Source organism: Leopardus geoffroyi, chromosome B3 (assembly GCF_018350155.1).
Source record: "Leopardus geoffroyi isolate Oge1 chromosome B3, O.geoffroyi_Oge1_pat1.0, whole genome shotgun sequence".
NCBI classification, from domain to species: Eukaryota; Metazoa; Chordata; class Mammalia; order Carnivora; family Felidae; genus Leopardus; species Leopardus geoffroyi.
Window position 1 is genome coordinate 60,084,751 of NC_059337.1, and position 22,531 is coordinate 60,107,281.

General features: G+C 41.2%; 1 protein-coding gene and 1 non-coding gene across 2 annotated transcripts in view; one reads left to right on the forward strand and one right to left on the reverse strand.

The window, feature by feature from the left end:
* TUBGCP4 (tubulin gamma complex associated protein 4) overlaps window positions 1-22,531 on the reverse strand; it is a 37,250-nt gene that overhangs the window by 4,285 nt on the left and 10,434 nt on the right. Inside the window, exons 5-14 of the mRNA XM_045447983.1 lie at window positions 22,022-22,078; window positions 19,008-19,087; window positions 16,025-16,226; window positions 13,148-13,313; window positions 12,797-12,921; window positions 6,089-6,139; window positions 5,567-5,672; window positions 3,993-4,100; window positions 3,423-3,561; window positions 242-419 (exon numbers count right to left, since the gene is read on the reverse strand). Of these exons, the coding sequence (XP_045303939.1) occupies window positions 242-419; window positions 3,423-3,561; window positions 3,993-4,100; window positions 5,567-5,672; window positions 6,089-6,139; window positions 12,797-12,921; window positions 13,148-13,313; window positions 16,025-16,226; window positions 19,008-19,087; window positions 22,022-22,078 (1,212 nt within the window). The remainder of the gene's footprint in view (window positions 1-241; window positions 420-3,422; window positions 3,562-3,992; window positions 4,101-5,566; window positions 5,673-6,088; window positions 6,140-12,796; window positions 12,922-13,147; window positions 13,314-16,024; window positions 16,227-19,007; window positions 19,088-22,021; window positions 22,079-22,531) is intronic.
* Window positions 8,629-8,733, forward strand: LOC123584519. The gene has a single exon (XR_006705487.1). It is a non-coding gene; the product is annotated as a U6 spliceosomal RNA (small nuclear RNA).

Consider the following 22,531-nt stretch of genomic DNA (forward strand, 5'->3'; position numbering starts at 1 on the left):
CAACACAAGTTAAATCCTGCACTGCTGGTAAGAACCCTAAATTCCTTATCCTTCCTCCATTTATTCCCACTTTCCTCTAAAATGCCGCCAAGAACCCCTCCCAACCCAGAGACAGAACGTACGAATTCTCTCAACACCAGATTTCATCCCGTGCAGGATGGCAGTCCCACTTCAGGAACTGCCGTCAACCTCCCGGGCTTCTGTTCCCACCTCTTCCTTCTCTTCATCCCTCGGCACAGACCTGGAGATAGTACTGCAGATTGTCCACCAAGAATGCCATGTGGTTTCTCAGGCGCCACTTGACCGCGTCGGTCTGGTTGGACTTGAGGTGCTTGCGCTGCATCTGCAGGGCCCAGCAGTGCTGCAGCTCTGCCTGCACCCGGCGGACGCTCAGCAGGTACTTGAAGACGACGTTGTACCTGGGGCAGACCCGTCCCGCCAGCTGTTCCAGAGAGGGGCTTCACTCCCCACCTCACCTGCACCTGCTGGCCACCCCTCCCCCACGGGGCAGGAAGGAAATGAGAATGGCTGGGGGGTGGGGATGAACTAACTGTGCTTTAATTTCTACGATGGAACATTACAGAGTTGTCAGAGTAATGTGCTTCAGCTGTACAACTCAAGAACACCCCTAGCAATGTGATTTTTGAATAAAAAAGCTAAATCTCAGATTACATATAGCCTGATACCCTTTTTAAAATGTTTATTTTTGAGGGAGAGAGAGAGATCCCAAGCAGGCTCTGCACTGTCAACACGGAGCCCAACATGGGGCTCAAATCTAGGAACTGCGGGATCATGACCTGAGCAGAAATCAAGAGTCTGATGCTTAACTGAGCCATCCAGGCGCCCCGATATACTTTTTTATTAATGCTTAAAACAACCAAGTAGAAAAAAAGCATACTTTGGGGGAATATATATATAGACGTTATAAAACTAAATATAAACAGGATAGAAAACGTGAATGTAGGAGAGGGGTCACCTTGGACTCGGGGAGCCAAGGGAGTAGGACTGAGAAAGACCACAGAGGCAGAAGGACGTTACTATCAGTGTTCCAGCTTTGGTGCTGGGAAGTGGTTTTATGGTTATGTATAAAAAGGAAGGAGGGTCTTATATGGACCAATAATAAAAATATGGTGGAAACAAGGATTTTAGTTATCTGACTCTCTTGTCCCAAAGAAGAGAGAACACAATCGAAGGCTCCCTCACTGAGCTCTATCTCCTGCCTCACAGCAAGCTCAGGGGCTAGTTGCCTTGCACAAGAAGACACATGAGAAAGACAGCTAATTCCTAGCAGAACCAGATAAATTTACTTGTTCGTAGGAAGGCTTGCAGATACCAATCTGATTTGGTTTTTAAAATCATCTATTCCTGGGGCATGTGGATGGCTTAGTTAAGCATCTGACTTCAGCTCAGGTCATGATTTCATGGTTCACGAGTTTGAGCCCCACGTCGGGCTCTGCTGATAGCTCAGAACCTGGAACCTGATTCAGATTGTGTCTCCCTCTCTCTCTGCCCCTCCCCAGCTCACGCTTTCTCTCTCAAAAATAAGTAAACACTTAAAATCATCTATTTCTAATGGAACATAGTAAAAATAGTATACCTTGTTTGGATTCTGATTTGAACAAACCCAAACATAAAAAGACATTTGTAAGAAAAAAAAAAAAAAGAGACATTTGTGGATAACTGTGAAAATTTCCATGTGGACCAGATATCAGATAAGGACTTACTGTTAATTTTACTGGGTGTGATAAGTGCATTGTCGTTACATTCAAAACATGCCTTTTCTGAATTGCAGAGTGATGGGAGTGAAATGACATGTCTGGGATTTGCTTTATAAAGCCTCTAACGGGAAAAAAAGATAAAACAAATAGCATAATGTTGATGGTTACTGAAGCTTGATAAGGTATACATGAGCGATTATAGTCCATACTTTTGTATACATTTGGAAATTTTCATAATTAAAAGTTTTTAAAAATACATTGGAGATTGATTTCTTCAATGGTGTTCACAGCCTGATATGTGAGGAGGTAAATGGACTGTTTGCCTGTGGGACACTGGGAGCTGTGGAGGCTCTTTGGACAAGGTCCATGCAGCTTACTTAGGTGTGCTGGGGCTCTGAACCTGCCACAGAAATCTCCCTCAACCAGCCTTGTCTTTTCCAGTTCATACCTGTTCTCCACACTGCAAGCTTCTTTACCCCAAAAAGTAGACAGGGTTGTGAACAGGAGCAGAAAGATGAAGTGAGGCCCTTTTCTTCATTTATTTCCTTTTCTCCATTCATCTAGCCCGAGGACAATGGCCTCCATCCTCCAACCAGGGCAGGGGCCAGTGCCCTATCCCGTAATAGGATTTGAGAAATTCCTAAAATGCTGTGGGGGCGGATTTCAGAGGCCACCACCAGCCAAGCATGCTTCTCCCACCTCCCTTCCCCTAGAGCTCTCGTTCCCTGGCTTGGAGACATGAGGTCCTGACAGAGTAGAGCAATAGCACGTGGCAAGCTCTCAGGATAAAGAACAGAGCTGATCCAAAAGTCTCTCATCACCTTGGTCCAGCTTCTTCATTCTACCCCTCAGCTTAGCTGTCCCCACTGCCTCTCCAGCGGGGTTACGGACGTGGCTCAAGTCTGCAGCAAACACTTGGACTTGGAAACTCTTCCCAAGAAGATCAATGAAGTATTACAAAAGTTAGGGAGGCAACTTGCTAGTCTGATGGAATTAATGAGGCCCAGATTCTCCATGTGGTACCCAAGATTGCATCTTCCCGGGTCACAAACTGGCAGCCTGTAAACTGCTTATCTTGGAACTTACAAGACAGCAGCAGGGGTGCCCGGATGGCTCAGTAGGTTAAGCGTCCGACTCTTGATTTCCGCTCAGGTCATGATCTCAGGGTTCCTGAGTTTGAGCCTGAAATTGGGCTCTACATGGACAGTGAGGAGCCTGCTTGGGATTCTCTCTTCCCTCTCTCTGTCCCTCTCCCTCTCTCCTTTCCTCCTCCCCACATTGTGTATGCCATCTCTCAAAATAAATAAACTTTAAATAAAGAATAAAAATTTTTTTAAAAAGCAGAGGTGACCTGTTTCAGTCGGTAGAGTACGCAACTCTTGATCTCAGGGTTTTAAGTTCAAGCCGCAAGTTGGGTATAGAGATTACTTAAAAAATAAAATCTTAAAAACAAACACCACCACCACCACTACCATACTGATGGTTTGAAGGGTTTGACCCTCTCGTTCATCCCTGTCCCTACTACTCCCTACTGTCTTCTGTCCAGTCCATGAAGGCGTCTCAGTTTGCAACCCCCGATTTACAAATTGTTTACAACCACCAGCTGGGTGGTTATCTTGCTCCCACCAATTCTATTCCTGATCATTTCCACCCTTGGAAGTAAGGTAGGTAATATCTACCTGTGAGAAGTTCCTAAGTACTCACTTTTCCAGAACAGCAGGGGTGAAGAGAATGTGCAGTGGCCATTGCACTTTGTAGGAGAGACCTAGGGCTGCCCAGCCAGATGCAGGGGCTTCCCGGGGAGAAGTTTCCCGAGAAGGCCCTTCTCTCGCCTGAGCAGCATCTGTTAAGAAGAAAAAAGACAGCTTTGCTAACCTGGAACCACAGCTTCCGCAAGGTGAGTCACATTCATGAAGTGAGCGCTCACTTGAGCCTGCAATGTCAGAAGCATAAAGTGGATAAAAAGGGACTTGCAGAAGGCAAGAAAATTCTGTGGGAGATTCTCTAGGAGGACTTTTAGATTCTTTTAAAGTCTGGTGGCTGGAAATAAATAGAGCTTTCCAGCAGTGGGACGAAAATGAAAAGAAAATCATGGCCTGGGCGTCCCACTTAGCCTCTCTGGACTTCCTTTTTCTCCCATATGAAACAGGGCACCAGACAAGGTGACTTCTAAGGTCAGAAATGATATGGTTTCTGTGGAGGTGGATGGAAGCAGAGATCAGAGAACAGACAATGACCAGTAAGAGCAGAAAGATCTAAGAAAGAGCAGCAAACCTTTATGGTCCTTTCCATGATACTCAATCGTCAAGTGCAACAGAGGGAGAAGGTTGTCATCATCCAGCAATACCTTATGTGCAGACTGCTGGAAGGCCACATTCACATCTGAAAGAGAGCACATGGGCTGATGAGAATGCTAGGCTATGTGACAGACCCAGATGCCACCGGCTTTCCACGTCTCCTCTAGCCTGCCTGACACAGCAGGATGCAGTGGAAACGGGTTGCTTTAGCGTCACTAAGCATGCATTCCTCCTCCTGCTGCTGCTAGCAGCACCCAATTTTCCTTAGAGAATCACCCCTCCCAGCATCATCCATGTAGTTCAGTGGGGCTGACAATACCTGATTCTAGGGTAAACAGGTGATGCAGGCATGATCAAATGGAATGTAATTCTCTACCTTGTTATACTATTTTGTTTAGGGATGTGAACATGACTCAAGCCAGGCCAATGCAGAGTTTCTATTCAGATTGAAAGAGGTTTTTTTGTTTTTGTTTTGAGATAAACAAGGCCTTAGCAGGATGTGAGCTTGGCTGGAGGCCATCTTGCTACCATATGGAGCAAGCCTGTCTGAGAAAAAAGACAGAAGTGAAAGACAGAATGACACCAAGTCCTGAAGGCATCGTGTAAGCCACTGGATTGGACTTTGCCTAAAGCCATCATACTCTGACCTTCTCATTTATGAAAGTCAATAAATTTTCCTTCCCCTTTACATGAATTTGAATTGGGTTTTCTGATATCTGTGATGAAAAAAGTCTGATATGAATAGAGTGGACATCTCTTGTTTTACAGTTAGAAAAATGGTAACCCTGTCGGTTTCCTATTTTCTTTTTTTGATTCTGATCCTTACCTGACTCTCCTCATGTAGTTTGAATGGGAACGGTGAGCATTCCCATTAGTCCAGGGTGAACACTTCACTGAAGGAGGCGTATCTTAATGTCTGCCATCTTTGATGCAGGGGTATGTATATGATCTGGACTAGGCTAATCAAAACCCTTTCCTGGAATCTTACAATTTGCTCCACAAAGACTGGATTTGGTTCCTCCAGTAGACACTGAGGTAGTTCCTGGGAACTGTTGCCATGTTTCCAAAGGGGACTGGAAGGCCATCAAACGGCATGAAAGAGGCACAGACAAGATATAGTAAAGAGAATTCTAGCAGTATTCAAGTCCCTAGTTTTAGTCCCTCAATTGTTCTGAGGCCCAGCTATACTCCTATCCCACTGGAGTTACAAATATAATAGCAAATACATTTCTCTTTTCTACCTGGGTTAGTTCAGTTTAAGTTTCCATCATTCACAACCTAAAGATTTCTAATATATGTGGCATTAAGTCCTGATATGCCCCATAAGGAAGGTAGGACTATAATCTGATAAAATACCTGATTTGTACCCACTCTTCCAGGAAGGGTCAAGAGGCTACTCCCAATGACCTCCATGTACAGCCCACCTGAAAGGCCTTCCGTCTTTGGAAACATGGCTCTGTAACTCGCCAGGCTGCTCTTATGTGGAACAAACTAAACAGTTTAGCAGCAATTTCAGTACAGTGGTCATTCTCAGGCCCACAGGGCAATCACCATGTTCAGTTACTGCAGTGGGTGGTGTTTTTAACATGTGTTGAGCTGTGTCAATGAAGGCCTGAAACAGTTCTCCGCGTCCCAGAAGGTAAAAGTCTTTGATGATCTGTGGAAAGAATTTCAATTTACAATCCAGTAATGCAGCATGGCCAGGAGCTCCTCACTAGCCTAATTACACAGAAAATTTCCAATCTCATCAGTTAAGCCCAACCTAAAAAGGATACAGGCTGTTGACATGTCAAAGGGGCATACGTAGCAATTCCTCAAGGCAGGACAATGGGTGTGTCTTCGGTATCATTTATTCAATGATAACACAATATTATGCCAGAAGAAAATAAAACACCCAAACCTTTATACTCTAGACATTTGTAAAATTAGGTAGAGTTTGTGTTCTTGGATGAGAACATGTGAGGCCACTCAGGAAGTCTAGGTACAGGCCACTAGTGCTCGTCAGATAGCCTAAAGAATGAGTCACTGCCCACCAGCATCATTTCAAGAGTTAAAAGACAGCTAAGCTATTACCTTCAGCTGACCCAGTAAATCTGACTCTTCCACCATCAGCTTCCAGAGATGCTGTGAAAAAAATATATATAACAGGGATAAAATTCCATTCCAATGAAAGCTTCTAAAAAGAATGATTTTGTACAAGGGCACCTAGGTGTCTCAGTTGGTTAAGTGCCCAACTCTTGAATTCGGCTCAGGTCATGAACTCCAGGTTTGTGCGTTCAAGCCCTGACTTGGGATTCTCTCTCTCTCTCTCTGTCCTTCCCCGACTCGGTCACACACATTGTCTCTCAAAACAAATAAACATTGAAAAAAAAAAAGGATGGCACAAAAACAGACATATAGACCAATGGAATAGAATAGAAACCCCAGAACTAGATCCACAAACGTATGGCCAACTCATCTTTGACAAAGCAGGAAAGAACATCCAATGGAAAAAAGACAGCCTCTTTAACAAATGGTGCTGGGAGAACTGGACAGCAACATGCAGAAGGTTGAAACTAGACCACTTTCTCACACCATTCACAAAAATAAACTCAAAATGGATAAAGGACCTGAACGTGAGACAGGAAACCATCAAAACCTTAGAGGAGAAAGCAGGAAAAGACCTCTCTGACCTCAGCCGTAGCAATCTCTTACTCGACACATCCCCAAAGGCAAGGGAATTAAAAGCAAAAGTGAATTACTGGGAGCTTATGAAGATAAAACGCTTCTGCACAGCAAAGGAAACAACCAACAAAACTAAAAGGCAACCAACGGAATGGGAAAAGATATTTGCAAATGACATATCGGACAAAGGGCTAGTATCCAAAATCTATAAAGAGCTCACCAAACTCCACACCCGAAAAACAAATAACCCAGTGAAGAAATGGGCAGAAAACATGAATAGACACTTCTCTAAAGAAGACATCCAGATGGCCAACAGGCACTTGAAAAGATGTTCAGCGTCGCTCCTTATCAGGGAAATACAAATCAAAACCACACTCAGGTATCACCTCACGCCAGTCAGAGTGGCCAAAATGAACAAATCAGGAGACTATAGATGCTGGAGAGGATGTGGAGAAACGGGAACCCTCTTGCACTGTTGGTGGGAATGCAAATTGGTGCAGCCGCTCTGGAAAACAGTGTGGAGGTTCCTCAGAAAATTAAAAATAGACCTACCCTATGACCCAGCAATAGCACTGCTAGGAATTTATCCAAGGGATACAGGAGTAGCGATGCATAGGGGCACTTGTACCCCAATGTTCATAGCAGCACTCTCAACAATAGCCAAATTATGGAAAGAGCCTAAATGTCCATCAACTGATGAATGGATAAAGAAATTGTGGTTTATATACACAATGGAATACTACGTGGCAATGAGAAAAAATGAAATATGGCCTTTTGTAGCAACGTGGATGGAACTGGAGAGTGTGATGCTAAGTGAAATAAGCCATACAGAGAAAGACAGATACCATATAGTTTCACTCTTATGTGGATCCTGAGAAACTTCACAGGAACCCATGGGGGAGGGGGAGGAAAAAAGAAAAAAAAAAAAAAAAAAGAGGTTAGAGTGGGAGAGAGCCAAAGCATAAGAGACTGTTAAAAACTGAGAACAAACTGAGGGTTGGTGGGGGGTGGGAGGGAGGAGAGGGTGGGTGATGGGTATTGAGGAGGGCACATTTTGGGATGAGCACTGGGTGTTGTATGGAAACCAATTTGACAATAAATTTCATATAATAAAAAAAAATAAAAAAATAAAAAAGCAAAAAAAAAAAAAAAGCAAAAAAAAAGGAATGAAACTAGTGATACATGCAACATGGATTAATCTCAAAATAATCACGAGAAAAGCAGCCTGACCCACCTCTTCCCCCAAAAGAGTACCTATTGTTTGACTCCACTTTTATAAATTCTAGAAAATGCAAACTAATCTATAGTGACAGAAAGTAGTTCAGTGGCTGCTTGGGAGCAAGGAAGGTAAAAAGTGTTGAAAATAAAGGATGGAAGAATATATGAGGTAACTAATGAAAGCTGGGTAATGATCTTAACTAATAGAATAGAATTTAGGTAAAAAAATATATATTTAAGGGGAGCCTGGGTGGCTCAGTCGGTTAAGCTCCTAATTCTTGATTTTCAGGTCTTGGCACCTCAGGGCCATGAGTTGGTCTCCCACACTAGGCGTGGCACCTACTTCAAAAAAAAAACCAAAACATACATATATATATACTTAGTATATATAAATATATATCATAAGCGATAAAGAGTACATAATCTATACATAAAAGGAAAAACAATAAATAAATATATATTCATCAGAAATAGGCACACACCTAACATATAGCCTGGAAATGAGGCATTAGAACATGCAGAGAACTCTAGACTCACAGACTATACACTCGCTGAGCACATGCAGAACTAAAACCTAAAAACAAAAAACAGGCCCTACGTCAATCCATAAAGGAAGCCTCATTTAACTCTGAAGGACCAATCTATAGACTATGTTTTCCAACTGTACTGCAATAAAAATCAAAGCTTAATAAATTCCTAGGGTTAAAAAGAAAATCAGAAATTACTGAAGAGTCCTCGCTTCAGCAGCACATACACTAAAATCGGAATGATAGAGAAGATTAGCATGGCCCCTGTGCAAGGATGACACACAAATTCGTGAAGCATTCCATATTATTCTCAAAATAAATGAAACAATTATTTAGGGGAGCCTGTGTGGCTCAGTCGGTTAAGCGTCCGACTTCAGCTCAGGTCATGATCTTGCAGTTCGTGGGTTCAAACCCCACATCGGGCTCTGTGCTGACAGCTCAGATCCTGGAGCCTGCTTCAAGTTCTGTTTCTCCCTCTCTGCCCTTCCCTCGTTCATGCTTTGTCTGTGTCTCTTTCTCTTTCAAAAATAAACATTAAAAAAATTTTTAAAAAAATTATTTAGAAAAGGATGTTAATGTACATACTCCATGCAAAAAAGTTGTGAGACACAGTCAAAGCAATATGGAAAGCTTTATATAGATTACCTAGGATATAAGGGTTACAAATAGAAAAGTCAAGTTTTCAACCCTGGAAATTGGTAGTGAGTAACAGAAAACAAAAACAAAAACAAAAAACCAAGAAAAAAAAATAAAGGCAGATATCAATGAAACAGAAGGGAAAAGAAGGTAATAAAAACACAAGCTGGTTCTTCGAAAAGATTAGCAGGACTCAACAGTAAAAGACTAAAAGAAAATACAAAATAAAACACATAGTTAAACACAGATTTTCTAAAAAATTAAATCTAGATGAAATGGGTCTTCCTAGAAAAGTAGAAAATACCAAGATTAGTATGACAAATAATGATCTTGAACAGATTAACATAGATTTAAATACACTGAATTGGTAAAGATTTCCCCTTGAACAACTAGCTTAGATAATCTTTCAGGTAAATTCAATCCAACTTTCGGTAATAACTCCTGTCTTCTATTAATTGTTCTAGAAAATAGAAAAGAGTGATAGACGCCTCGCTCATTTCATGAGGTTTCTAGTCTTTATTCCACAACTACATGAGAACAAAACAGGAATAGTCTAATTTCACTAGTAAACATAGATGCAAAAATTCCAAGTACTATACTGGCTAACCAAATCCAACAGTGTATTAAAAAAACAAAATGTTCAAGTACAGTTTATCTCAGGAAGATTCAACATCTGAAAACCTAATCCACAATTTACTATATGAGTAGCCTAAAGGAGAAAAAGAACTCCGAGCAAGAAACCACCATAATTGACATAGAAAATGCAGTTGATAAAATTCATCATCTATTTATGATAAAAACTCATAGCAAACTAGGAAGAAAAAAGTTTTTTTTTTTTTTAACATGATAAACTTATGTGCCAAAGGCCCTCAGCAAACACTGGAGTAACACAGAAATTGTAGGTACATGACCTTTAAGAGCCAACATATCGAAAATGCTCATCATCGCCTCTTACTAGCATTGCCTCCACACAGTTTGTATCAACTACCACTCCAGCTGTTTAATGTAGTATTAGAAATCCAAGACTGTAAGAAAAAAAACAAAAGAAAAAGCCTAAAATTGGAAGTAAATCTTACTTGCAAATGATACAATCATTACTCAGAAAAATCAACAAACTATGAGAACTAAAAAAAGACCTTAAGAGGTCAGGCAGAAGATCCATGCACAAAAATCAATACTGCCACTTCTCTACATAAAAACTGTAGCTAACTAAAAAATTAAAATAACAAACCATTACATATGTAGGAATTAATTTTAAAAATCTTTTCACTGAAGTACTAAAACTAAATACAGAAAAGCACACAAATCAGAAGTTTACAGCTCAGAGAATTTTCACAAACTGAACACATCTGTAGAAGCAGCACCCTGAGAACCCTATTCCTACCCTTCCCATTGATCAAGGTCAGATATGATCCTGACATCTAACAACAGATTAGTTCTGCACTTGAACATTTATATTAAACTTTGTATTAACTGTTTTTGAACTTTATATAAATAAATTCATATAGTGTGTATACTTTCTAAAAAAATCAAGAAGGAAAGAAAACAAAAAAGGGACGAGTATGATATGTATTTGTGAGACATTCCCTCCTTTTTCCTTCTAAAAAGGAAACTATTTTCATTACTATAAACTGTTATTATTAAGGTAATACCTTACAAAAAAGCCTATTAGCTACAATTCTAAAAGACTTCAAAGAGTCTGAACTTCAGTTGTCTATCATTTTTTACAAACTGGAAATGTAATGTCTAGCAGTATCTGCATTTCAGACCTTCACAAGAAAAAACCATTTTTGAAATCTTGTATTATTGTTTTACTTTCCTTCATGAATTAATTCCAGAGTTATCACAAGAATAATAAGAGAACAGAAATAGATTTAATAAAATAAAGTGTCCCTTAGACTAGAGCTGCTCTAGTTACAGACTGAGGAGGGGCAATACCTTGAAATTATGAAGGGACAGAAGCATGTAGATCTTTAGTTGCCCACAAAGAATCAAATGAAGGGATATCTTAAGATCTAATATTCCGTCTACATCACAGCTCTGTCTCCCATGCCCAGAATTTTTGAGATAGTGACTGGAAAAGGAAATCATATTCATGATTGATTACTATGTTTCCAATGTGAGGATATCTGATGCTAAACTTCTTAGCAGTTCTAGATACCATAGCGCACTGGGTACATTTCACAATCACCTGCAGTGGTTTGCTGGTTGGCTGTCTAGTTGGATGGTATTGATACTATTACCTACTCCCTCCCTCTCGATGTAGATCTCTAAGTCAGCAGCTCTGGAGGTGAGGATTTGATACAGATCCATGTTTTAAGATTTTCCAAAGCAGTTCTATGCACAGCCAAACTTGAAAACCACTAATATAGCAAACAAAACAGTTGTCTGACTAAAGATCTCATTTCACATTATCACACACCTGGGAGCCAAATTTTATTTTAAGCCACAGAACAGATGCCCATTTGAAAAATCATTGGTCACAATTTAAGATGGTGGATGAAGCACAATTTACTTAAGAACCCTGAAGTAGGGGATGCCTGGGTGGCTCCATCAGTTAAGTGGCCGACTTTAGCTCAGGTCATGATCTTGCAATCCGTGAGTTCAAGCTCTGCATTGAGCTCTGTGCTGGCAGCTCAGAGCCTGGAGCCTACTTCAGATTTTGTGTCTCCCTCTCTCTGTCCCTCCCCGACTCATGCTCTCTCTCGCTCTCAAAAATAAACAACAAAAAAAAAGAACACTGAATAGGAGTCACAAGACCTGTTTCTGATGTCACCTTTGTTACTTAATGTGCAACACTGGACAAGTTAGCTTTCTAGTTCATTTGCTTATAAAAATGGAAAAATAATACTTGTTCTGTGTTCCTCATAAGATCATTATATCCATAAATGAAAGAGTTAGCAGTAAAGCCATCTAAAATGTAAGTGAGATGCTAAATTTACCCAGAATCATTTGATTCTTTGCAGTTCCTGCCAACTATATTGACAGATTCCAAATGCTAACTGTCTGAAATTGAAAGCGAGCCCTCTCTTTATTCAATTTAAGTAGCTAACTAGCGAACTCCTGTTGGGTGTGAAAAGACTAAAGAAGCTCTGCCTCTATCATTTTTTTTTTTTTTTTTTAATTTAAAAAAAAAATTTTTTTTTTCAACGTTTATTTATTTTTGGGACAGAGAGAGACAGAGCATGAACGGGGGAGGGGCAGAGAGAGAGGGAGACACAGAATCAGAAACAGGCTCCAGGCTCTGAGCCATCAGCCCAGAGCCTGACACGGGGCTCGAACTCACGGACCGCGAGATCGTGACCTGGCTGAAGTCGGACGCTTAACCGACTGCGCCACCCAGGCGCCCCTCTGCCTCTATTATTAAAAACTTCTTGGGGTGCCCAGGTGGCTCAGTTGGTTAAGTGTCCAACTTCGGTTCAGGTCATGATCTCACAGTTCCTGAGTTCAAGCCCCGTGTTGGGCTCTGTGCTGACAGCTCAGAGCCTGGAGCCTGCTTCAGATTCTGTGTCTCCCTCTCTCTCTGCCCCTCCCCCACTCATGCTCTGTGTCTCTCTCTAAAAAAATAAACAAACATTAAAAAAAAAAAAACAAAAAAACAACTTCTTGCCCTTCAACTCTCTCAAACAATTCCCTCCAAGCTGAGTTCTAATCACATCAAGAAGCAACGAAAGTACTCAGTTTGTGGGGAACTAGTCTGTTTTCTCGCTAAGCAAATATACTGTGAAATACAAACCTCGGCCACAGTACTACGAATACGATCCACCACCTGCTCGAAGTCCACCAGGCTGAAGAGTGGCTGCTGCTTGAGCCGATGAAGTTCTGCAGCAAAGGTGTCCTCCTGGTTCTTCAAAATGGATCCTGCAAAACAGGAAGGCACCTTCAAAGGAAGGCAGAGAGCAGCGGGACAGGCAAGGATTTACAATCCGGTCAGACGCTTCTCAAGTAAGCCTATAATGGCTGTGCTGCAAACTCGGTACCTAAACTTTACCAGCCACTCACTCTGACCGAGCATTCTTTGGGGCCACGCAATATAAAAAAGGGCCTTTGAAGACGGTTGGCCAATCTTGGCCAATGAGAGTCTTACCTTTCCTAGTCAGGTTTACATTTTGGTTCTCAAACATCTGGACAGACTCTCCAACAAACAGGATTTTTTCAGCAACCCTCACTGGAATGTAGGATGGCAAAATCTCCACTCGTAGGGAAAACTGTTTTAGAGATGGTGCCAGCATGTTCTCTTCCTCTATCAGGCGCTACTCCAGGAAATAATCCGTAGCAGACATGATGTATGAAGAAGAGGAAAGCAAGAAAACATCACTAATTCTCCCAACCCATGACTTATATTTTCTAGAAGGACTTTAAAATGAAGTCTGAATGCCTAAATTACCACTAGAGAGACGAATACATTTCCATTTTCAGATAGTGAGAGAACATGGTGGAAATCACTGTGGTTGTTTTTAACATTAGGATTTTAGTCCTCACTCTGCCTTTACTATGTAAAACCCTGTGCAGTAGGTCAGGAATTCTGCTTCCTTACCTGTAGGGACTTTATCGTCTTGTACATATGCTTGCTCTGCCCACCTCTTTTTTTTTTTTTTTTAATGTTTATTTTTGACAGAGAGAGGGGGGTGAGGGACAGAGAGAGAGAGGAAGACACAGAATCTGAAGCAGGCTCCAGGCTCTGAGCTGTCAGCACAGAGCCCAACATGGGAGTCGAACACATGAACCGTGAAATCATGACCTGAGCCAAAGTCGGATGCTTAACAGACTGAGCCACTCAGGCACCCCTCAGCTCTTTACTAGTATGTAACCCAAGTCATTTAGCCAAGTGGTTCTCCAACTGTAGCTCGTGGTCCAGCAGCATCAGCTGGAAACTTGTTACTTGGAAACTCTGTTAGAAATGCAAATTTTCAAGCCCCTCCCCAGATCTAGGACAGCCTGGCAGATGAGGCCTAGACATCCATCAGTGTTTTAATAAGCTCTCCAGCTAACTCTGACATACACAGACTTGCTTTGGATTTGATCCTTATCCTCCAGCTCCCAGCAGGAACTCTGGGCTCCACAATCCTGACTTTGAGCTCTGCTGTTTACCCTTTCTGGTTTGTGCTCCAGTGCTGGCAGTCCTCAGGGGACTGCCCAGACTCTCTTTTCCTCTTCTTCTCCTCAGTCTTCTTAGACAATCACATCTTCTTCTGTCACTGAATTGATCATTATAACAGGTATTTCTAGTCTTTTTACATCCTAGGACTCTGCATTATAAACGCTATGGAACTTCGAGACAGTTATACAAACATACATTTCACAGAACCTCCTGAAGCCACCCAGGGGCCCCAGGTTAAAAACGTCTATATGCTGATGACTCCTTAATCTTTATCTTCAAGCTAGACTGTTCTCATGAGCTCCAGGCTCAGCTCACTGAACATTTCCTGCAAGTACCTCAAACTCAACATGTCCAATACTGGAACCATCTTCTTTCCCCCGGTATTTGCCATATACATTCCTTATCATCTCTGCCTGCCTAGCCACTGAAGGCAGAAACTTAGGTATCATTCTTGACTCTTCCTTCTGGACTCCTACCCAAACACTAAAGCCTACCCATTCCACCTGCTAAGTCTCTCTCAAGCCTCTCTATTCTTTTCCATATTTACTGTTACTACCCTCAGTTTAGGCCACTATTATCTTTCACTTGAGTGTCCCCAACATTCTTCTAACTGACCTCCCTGCTGCTAGTCTTCATTTTTTTTAATGTTTATTTATTTACACAGAAAGAGAGAGAGAGTGAGAGAGAAAGAGCATGAGCAGGGGAGGGGCAGAGAGAGAGGGAGGGAGAGAATCCCAAGCAGGCTCTGCATGATCAGCACAGACCCTGATGCAGGGCTTGATTTCATAAACCATGAGATTATGACCTGAGCTGAGATCAAGAGTTGGACGCTCAAAGGACTGAGCCACCCAGGTGACCCTTGATTTTTTAAAAAACAATTTCCCCACACAGTGTCCAGAGTCATCTATCATAAAGTCTCATTGTGTTGACCTCTTGCTGAAAATTCTTCACTGGCTCCAAGCTCTTTTGAGGTTGAAGTCTAAATACTTTCCCATTGATGACAAGGGCTTTCATGATCTTACCTCAACAGTTTCATCGATTACTACTTCCCCCTGCCCTCAATTGTCCCTTGTATTTTGTATTTCAGCCTTTACTTGACCATTTCAATTGTATTACTACTGGTTCCTCAAATACGCCAGGTCTTTCATGGTCTCTGTACTTTGTACACATCCTTCCCTCTGCCTAGAACGTTTCTTAACCTCTCCTTCCAAACTCTTTGCAATTTAGACATACATTCCACTGAAAAGCCTTCTCTAGCTACTCTAAGTTCTGAGAATACCCATACTTGCTCTTTCCAGAGCACTTTGTACACTTTAATGTCACTGTTTATTTTTCTAGGTCTTCCACTAAACAATAAGCTCCTTCAGTATAGGGTCTGCTACCTTTTATTCATCTACTCAGTTAAACACCCAGTAACTCTCCTAGAACAGTGGCTGGCCTACAACAGGCATTCAATAAAATGCTGTAGCAGGATAAACGAATGAATAAATAGATCGATGGATCAATAAAGACAATATAGGACTTTTGGTACTCTAATGGAAACTCTAAGTGCACTTAAACGCTGTAGGGTAACCACACTACTACCTGAAAAGACTCATTAACCTCATAAATGCATATACTGGGACAAGGGGAAACAAAGGAATCTCACAAATGTATTTTCTATTTTGTAGTCTCCCATTAAGTTAGGTATTAAGAATGCAGTTAAGATAAAGCCAAGTTCAAGTGTTTATGTGTAAAGAATTTCTGAAAGGTGCTTCGACTCTGATGAGCTGGGGACAAGGGTAGAAATCACCAAAAGGTCATCTAGCTGACAACTTCTCTGACTCAGGCAGGAGTACGCCAGACTTCTTGCCATGTTCTCACCAAGTCCTGGAGTTCTCTCAACTGTTTTCCTGTCAGTCCCCCAATGCCCAGATCCTCCTCATCCTCTTCTGGCTGGGCACTGACATTCCCAGAAGAAGGACCCTGTTTGATAAAGAACTCTTCGTGCTGGTCCAGGAGGAGTCCATGGAGCATCCAGGCTGAGAGCTGCTTATACATGACCCCATGACACACGGCCAGGATCCTGAGTGGAGAGAAAAGCAGGAGCCTTAGAAGTCCACTTTGCAGACACTGAAGCCTACATCTGCACGGAGACCATGCTCTAAACTGCGACAGGACAAACAGAGGTCTGATGACTCAGAAGGGAAATGACCAATTAGGCTAAAAATAATTGTGCTATTTTAATTTAAATGTTTGTGGATGAACTCAGCGATTAAATTTCCACACTTGTAGCCTACATGCTGAAGTCTGAATGTTCAGTAAGTGTTCTGCTGGGTTTTTAGAAGAGGCACATTTTCTTTCCTCCTTTTGTGTGGAGGAGTTCCAAAACTAAGGATTCTTGTTAAAATTAAATGTGCTTATAAGAGTCTGGCTAACACAGTATTAAATTTGTTTTATTTTTGTTGGAGTCACATATGGAGAGTAGATGCACTATGCGAGAGGCAGGTATATCTCCTAGGTATATCTCCTACAATCCTATAATCCTTCAAGATGCAGAAAGGTTGTTGGAGAATGGGACATTCTCATGGTCTTAAAGGATCACTCCCCAGATAACATCTTAGTTACAAAGAGGAAAATGTGCCTGTGTTTTTTTTTTTTTTAATGTTTACTTATTTTTGAGAGAAAGAGTGAGCGAGAGTGTGTGAATGGGGGAGGGACAGAGAAGTAAAGAGGGAGACTGAGAATCCAAAGCAGGCTCTGCACCATCAGCAGAGGGCCCGATGCAGGGCTTGAACTCATAAGCTGTGAGATCATGACCTGAGCTGAAGTTGGACGCTTAACTGAATGAGCCACCCAGGCACCCTGAAAATGTGCCTCTAAAATGGACTGGTTAGGACTCTTAAAATGTCAATGTCATCAAAAGATTAAAAAGGCAAGGAAGGGCACTGTTCCAAATTAAAGGGGACTAAAAAGAGGTGGCTGCAAAAAGCCACAGGAAAAGGCAGACTCCATCCGGGAGTGCAAAAAAGAACAAGGGTAAAAGACTTTTGGGTGACAACTGGAGAAATTCAGATTTATTTCTGGATAATATATTGTTGAATTAACATTAACTTTTTTGGCTATAATATGGTATTGAGGTTATATAAACCAATTGAAGTTATATAAGCCTTTTTTCTAAAGAGATACAAGCTGAAGTATTTACAAGTTAAGCATTGTATCTGTGATTACTCTCAAATGATTTAGCACACATGGTGTGCATGTGTGTATGTTTATATATATTTACATATATATATTTCACAGTCCATACAGAGGGGAAAAAGAAAAAGAAATCAAATGTGGCCAAATGTTAACAACTGGTGAAACTGAAGGATATACAGTGTTTACTATGCTGTTCTTTCAAATGTTTGTAGATCTGAAAAATTTCAAAATAACTTGGGGAGAAATGAGAAGAGCTTGAGTCTGATATTTATAATAAGCTAACTGAATGGAAGCTATCGTTAAAAAATCAAATCAGGTGGAGGGGGTGCCTGGGTGGCTCAGTCAGTTAAGCTTCCTACTTTGGCTCAGGTCATGATCTCACAGTTCCTGAGTTCGAGCCCCACATCAGGCTCTGTGCTGACAGCTCAGAGCCTGAAGCCTGCCTTGGATTCTGTGTCTCCTTCTCTCTCTGCCACTCCCCCGCTCATGCTTGTCTCTGTCTCTCAAAAATAAATAAACATTAAAAAAAATAGTTAAAAAATCAAAATTTACATTTAGTACATTCGAGTACTTGGTCTATAAAATTTGGTCCTGCAAATATATAACAAACATGCACTTAATCACAGGATCTATGTAAGATTTTATATTCCATGCATAAAACTATGTATATGTATAGAGAAACCATAGAGAATATACAGTGAAAGTTATATTGGGTATCTCAAAGATTAGAAAATCTATTTCTTCTCTTTACAGGTCTGTATTTTCTACAATCAAAATACAATTCTTTTATTAGGAAAAAAAAAAAAGGCCCAATAATAGAGAATTAAGTCCCTGAAGCATGTTCTGGGAAGTTTCCTTTTGCAGATTTTGACAGTGTTTATATTTATAGTATTTTTAATTTTAATTTTACCTTTATAGACCATCAAGTGAATATACTTTTATTTAGCTTTCTTCTGCTGCTGGTAGTTCCCTAATGTCCTGATAAAACAGACAACATTCCAGTGAATGTTTCTGCATATGGTTATTTTCTTCTTTTGAATAGGTGTTAGGATAAAATTCCTAAGAATGGCATAATGGGATTATAAACATTTTTTTAAAATTTTTTTTTTTTTCAACGTTTATTTATTTTTGGGACAGAGAGAGACAGAGCATGAACGGGGGAGGGGCAGAGAGAGAGGGAGACACAGAATCGGAAACAGGCTCCAGGCTCTGAGCCATCAGCCCAGAGCCTGACGCGGGGCTCGAACTCACGGACCGCGAGATCGTGACCTGGCTGAAGTCGGACGCCCAACCGACTGCGCCACCCAGGCGCCCCAGGATTATAAACATTTTTAAGGATCTTGATATAAAATGCCAGCTACTCAAAACACACACAGTTTAGGTATAGCTACATTATCTGACACATGTAATGGAAATTCTCCAAGGATAATGATATCCCCAAATTAAAGAGCACTGCTTCAAGGTCATCTAGGTGACTAGATCCTAGCTTTGATCCTCAACACTTCCTAACATTCTTTTTGCAGTTTCTGAGCCATCATACATGGGTCTTTTCTATCCTGGTCTTAACTTTTCCCAGAGGGAAACCTAAGATGACCTGAAAATGAAACAAGTGCAAAGTCAAGTCACTTGATCACCCACCCCTGCCCCCAATTAAGCCATGACTTACTTTTCTAGTGCACTTCGAACAGGGGGCAAACCTCCGCAGCTGTGTTTGTATACCGTTTCCAGGATTTGACAACCATGGATCTGTGCAAAATACAACCTTGTCAAACTGGATTCCATTTTAACAGCTCGAATAGGACAAACTCATATTCAGTATTCAATCCAGAGAGCACAATCCAGCAGATAATGAGGCTAAAGAGCTACAGAGAATTCTAATTTTGACTCTAATTCCAACGTGTGCAGGGGCGATTTTCCCAACACCACAAAGCAATTCTTTAACACCGGCTGGGTGTCCTACAATTCAACTAAATTCTGACACTACCAGAACATCATCAAATTCCACAGGTGAAGGGGTCAGTCCCACAAGACCTCCCCTCCACTTCTAACATCTCAAGCCCAAGGCTGACTGGCTGATAAATCAGAGGTTCCCACAACCCTTTCCTTGGATTCCATTAGCTTGCTAGAGCGGCCCACAGAACTCAGAAAATGTTTACTCACTAGATTACCTGTTTATTAAAAAGCATACTAAAGATATGAATCAACAGCCAGATGAAGAGATGCATAGTGTGAGGTTCCAAACAAAGGAGCTTCTGTCCCCGTAGAGCGTGGGCCCAGCATTGTAGCCAGAAGTGTTCTGGTTCAGCGACCTACAAGTTCTCTGAAACCAGCCCTTTCAGATTTTTATGGAGGCTTCACTTCATGGGCACAATTGATTAAATCACTGACTGCTAGTGACTGAACTCAACCTCCAGCCCCTTTCCTCTCCGCAGAGGTCAGGGGTATGAAGGTCCCAATCCTCCAATCAAATGCTTGTTTCCCCTGGCAACCAGCCAATCCTTAGGTGCTTTCCAAAAGTCACTTAATTACCATAGACTCAGGTGTGGCTAATTATGAATACCAAGACATCTTTATCATTCTTATCACTTAGGAAATGCCAAAGGTTTTAGAAGCTAAGTGCCAGAAAGGGGATGAAGATGAAATATATATAATTTTTTTTTTTTTTTTTTTGAGAAAGAGCACTAGCAGGGGAGGGGCAGAGGGAGAGTCTCACGACTGTGAGACCATGACCTGAGTGGAAATCAAGAGTCTGACACTTAACCACTGAGCCACCCAGGGGCCACCCTATATTTATTATAGATCACAGTATCACAACAGTTATTCTATAAAATATGGACCTCCACTCTACTTACTCTTCCCCACCCCATCCATATGCCCCCAGCAGCAGCAGCAGCAGCACCTGGGAGTTTGTAAGAAATGGAAATTCTTGGGACCAACTCCAGGCTTACTGAATCAGAATCCCTGTGGTAGGGCCCAGCCACGTGGTTTTAACCATCTATTCCAGGTGATTCTAACGTAAAATGAAGTTTGAAAAGTACTGCACTAGAGAAACCAGAATCATTCAGAGTTAAAATTCCAAGCTAAGAAGAAAGCTCTTTATTTCAGATTAAGGCCTAACTCATGCTCTAAGGTATATAGTTTTCAAAAAACTCTGCTGCTTCTTTCTATGTCCTTCTGTCTCTCTTTTTAAAACTCCTTTATTGAGGTATAATTTATATACCATAAAATACACCCAGAATTAAGTGTACCGTTCAACAACTTTTAGTAAATTTTACAGTGTGTACAACCATCGCCGTAATCTAGTTTTATAACATTTCCATCACTCTAAAAGAATCCCTTTGTGTCTGTTTGCTATCATCCCAGTTCTCACCCGGCCCATGTTCTTGACCACCTCATGTTTGAACTCTGTAGAGGCAGAACACACTGGCTTCTCTACCACCACCCTGGCAAGAAGGAAGGTTTGCCCATCTCCAACCCCCCTACTCAGTTTATACTCTCCTTCCTGTGGTCAGTGGAATCTGAAAGTCAACTGAGATGTGCAGCTAAGCATGCAACCCTTACACTACCTCCACGTACCGAGAAGGTCCTCTCCAACCCAGGGGGTGGGGGTGGGGGTGGAGGGTGGGGGGACAGTTTAGTGGAGTGGTTAAGAGCATAGTCTTTCGAGTCAGAGCCGGGTTTAGATCCCAGCTCTACTATTTCCTACCATCCATGTGACCCTAAGCACATTCCCTAACCTACCTGACCCCTTAGAAAACTGAATGTGATGAAGTACGTGAAACACTTAGCATAGTGCCTGGTGTACAGTAAGTGCACAATAAAAGCTGAATATTAATTGATGAGGGTAATCAGCTTTGAAGAGCCAAACAGCACCTCCCTCACTGGCTTTGCTGGCTCCTAATGAACACAGCACAGTGAAAACTTCTACACTTATAAAGCAAAAAAATGAAGTGGCAACCTGGCAAATTAAGTAGTTAGCTAGTTACATTTATCAAGGTGAAGACTCCTAATAAGCTAAGGCACAATTACAACAGTTTAAAAACAAAACAGGGTTAAACAAATTTAATCCATTTGTCTTTTCTCATCCAATTATGGACTTGCAGATTCTTCTTCTAATGTGAAATCTCAAAGCATTTATCCCTCAATTATTAACTCCACTCAGAAAAGACATTCTTCTGGTGTTGGGGACCCTGACTTTTCAGTGCATGTAATAAAAACTTGTGGTAATAGGCGTATTTAATAAAAGAAACATCTGGGTTTTACCCAATGATCTAATTCTTAGAAAAGAATTAGCACCCTAACCTAAATGTATTATTCTTTCTGAAGATTAACTTTCTGCTTCTTAAGATCCACATCCAACAATCCCAAATCCTTAATGCAAAATGCTCTCACTTTCAAATATCACCCCTAGCATTTTTCTCTTACCAGACAGAATTCTCTTACCAGGGTACATCTATTAACATCACCCCCACCCTCTGGATCAGGAGGTGCTTAAGGGCAGAGCGACAACTTATTTTTTGCATTTAGCATGATACCCAAGCAGACATTATTAAAAAAAAAACAATAAATAAATAAAAACTACTAAAAATTATGGTCTTCAAAAAAGAATGTAAGGTGAAATTAATTATGACTATATCCCTGGCACTTCCCACAGCAAAGATAAAAAAGGAAAGTTCTTACCTTTTGACTTTTAATTTGTTCTACCACAACCATGACAGAGGGGAAAAGGAGCTGGAACTGCAAAGTGGAGAATAATTAGGAGAATAATTAATGAGAACTGGCTCAGGAAATGCTTTTGTTTCTAAATAGTCCCACATCACATAAAGATGGCAATAGCACAGAACAGCCAAGATTCAGTATCTGAGGGCAAGCTGATATGGGGGTTGGCTACAAAGGGAGAATGGCAGATAGAAGCAGTTTCTATTTCTGAGGCTAACATAATTGTTAATATTGAAGTCAACATAGAGTGTTAATATCAGATATTAGATTTTAACTAAATTTGGAGCTTTCCAAACAGCTCTGATCTAGGAAAGCATACAACATATAAAATGCGTAGCTCTGAATCCAGAAGGAATGTCTTAATGTCTTAAGTTAGATTTTTTAAGTTTTTATTTATCTATTTTTGAGAGAGAGACAGAGAGAGAGCAGGGGAGGGGCAGAGAGAGAGAGAGAGGGAGAGAGAGAGAGAGA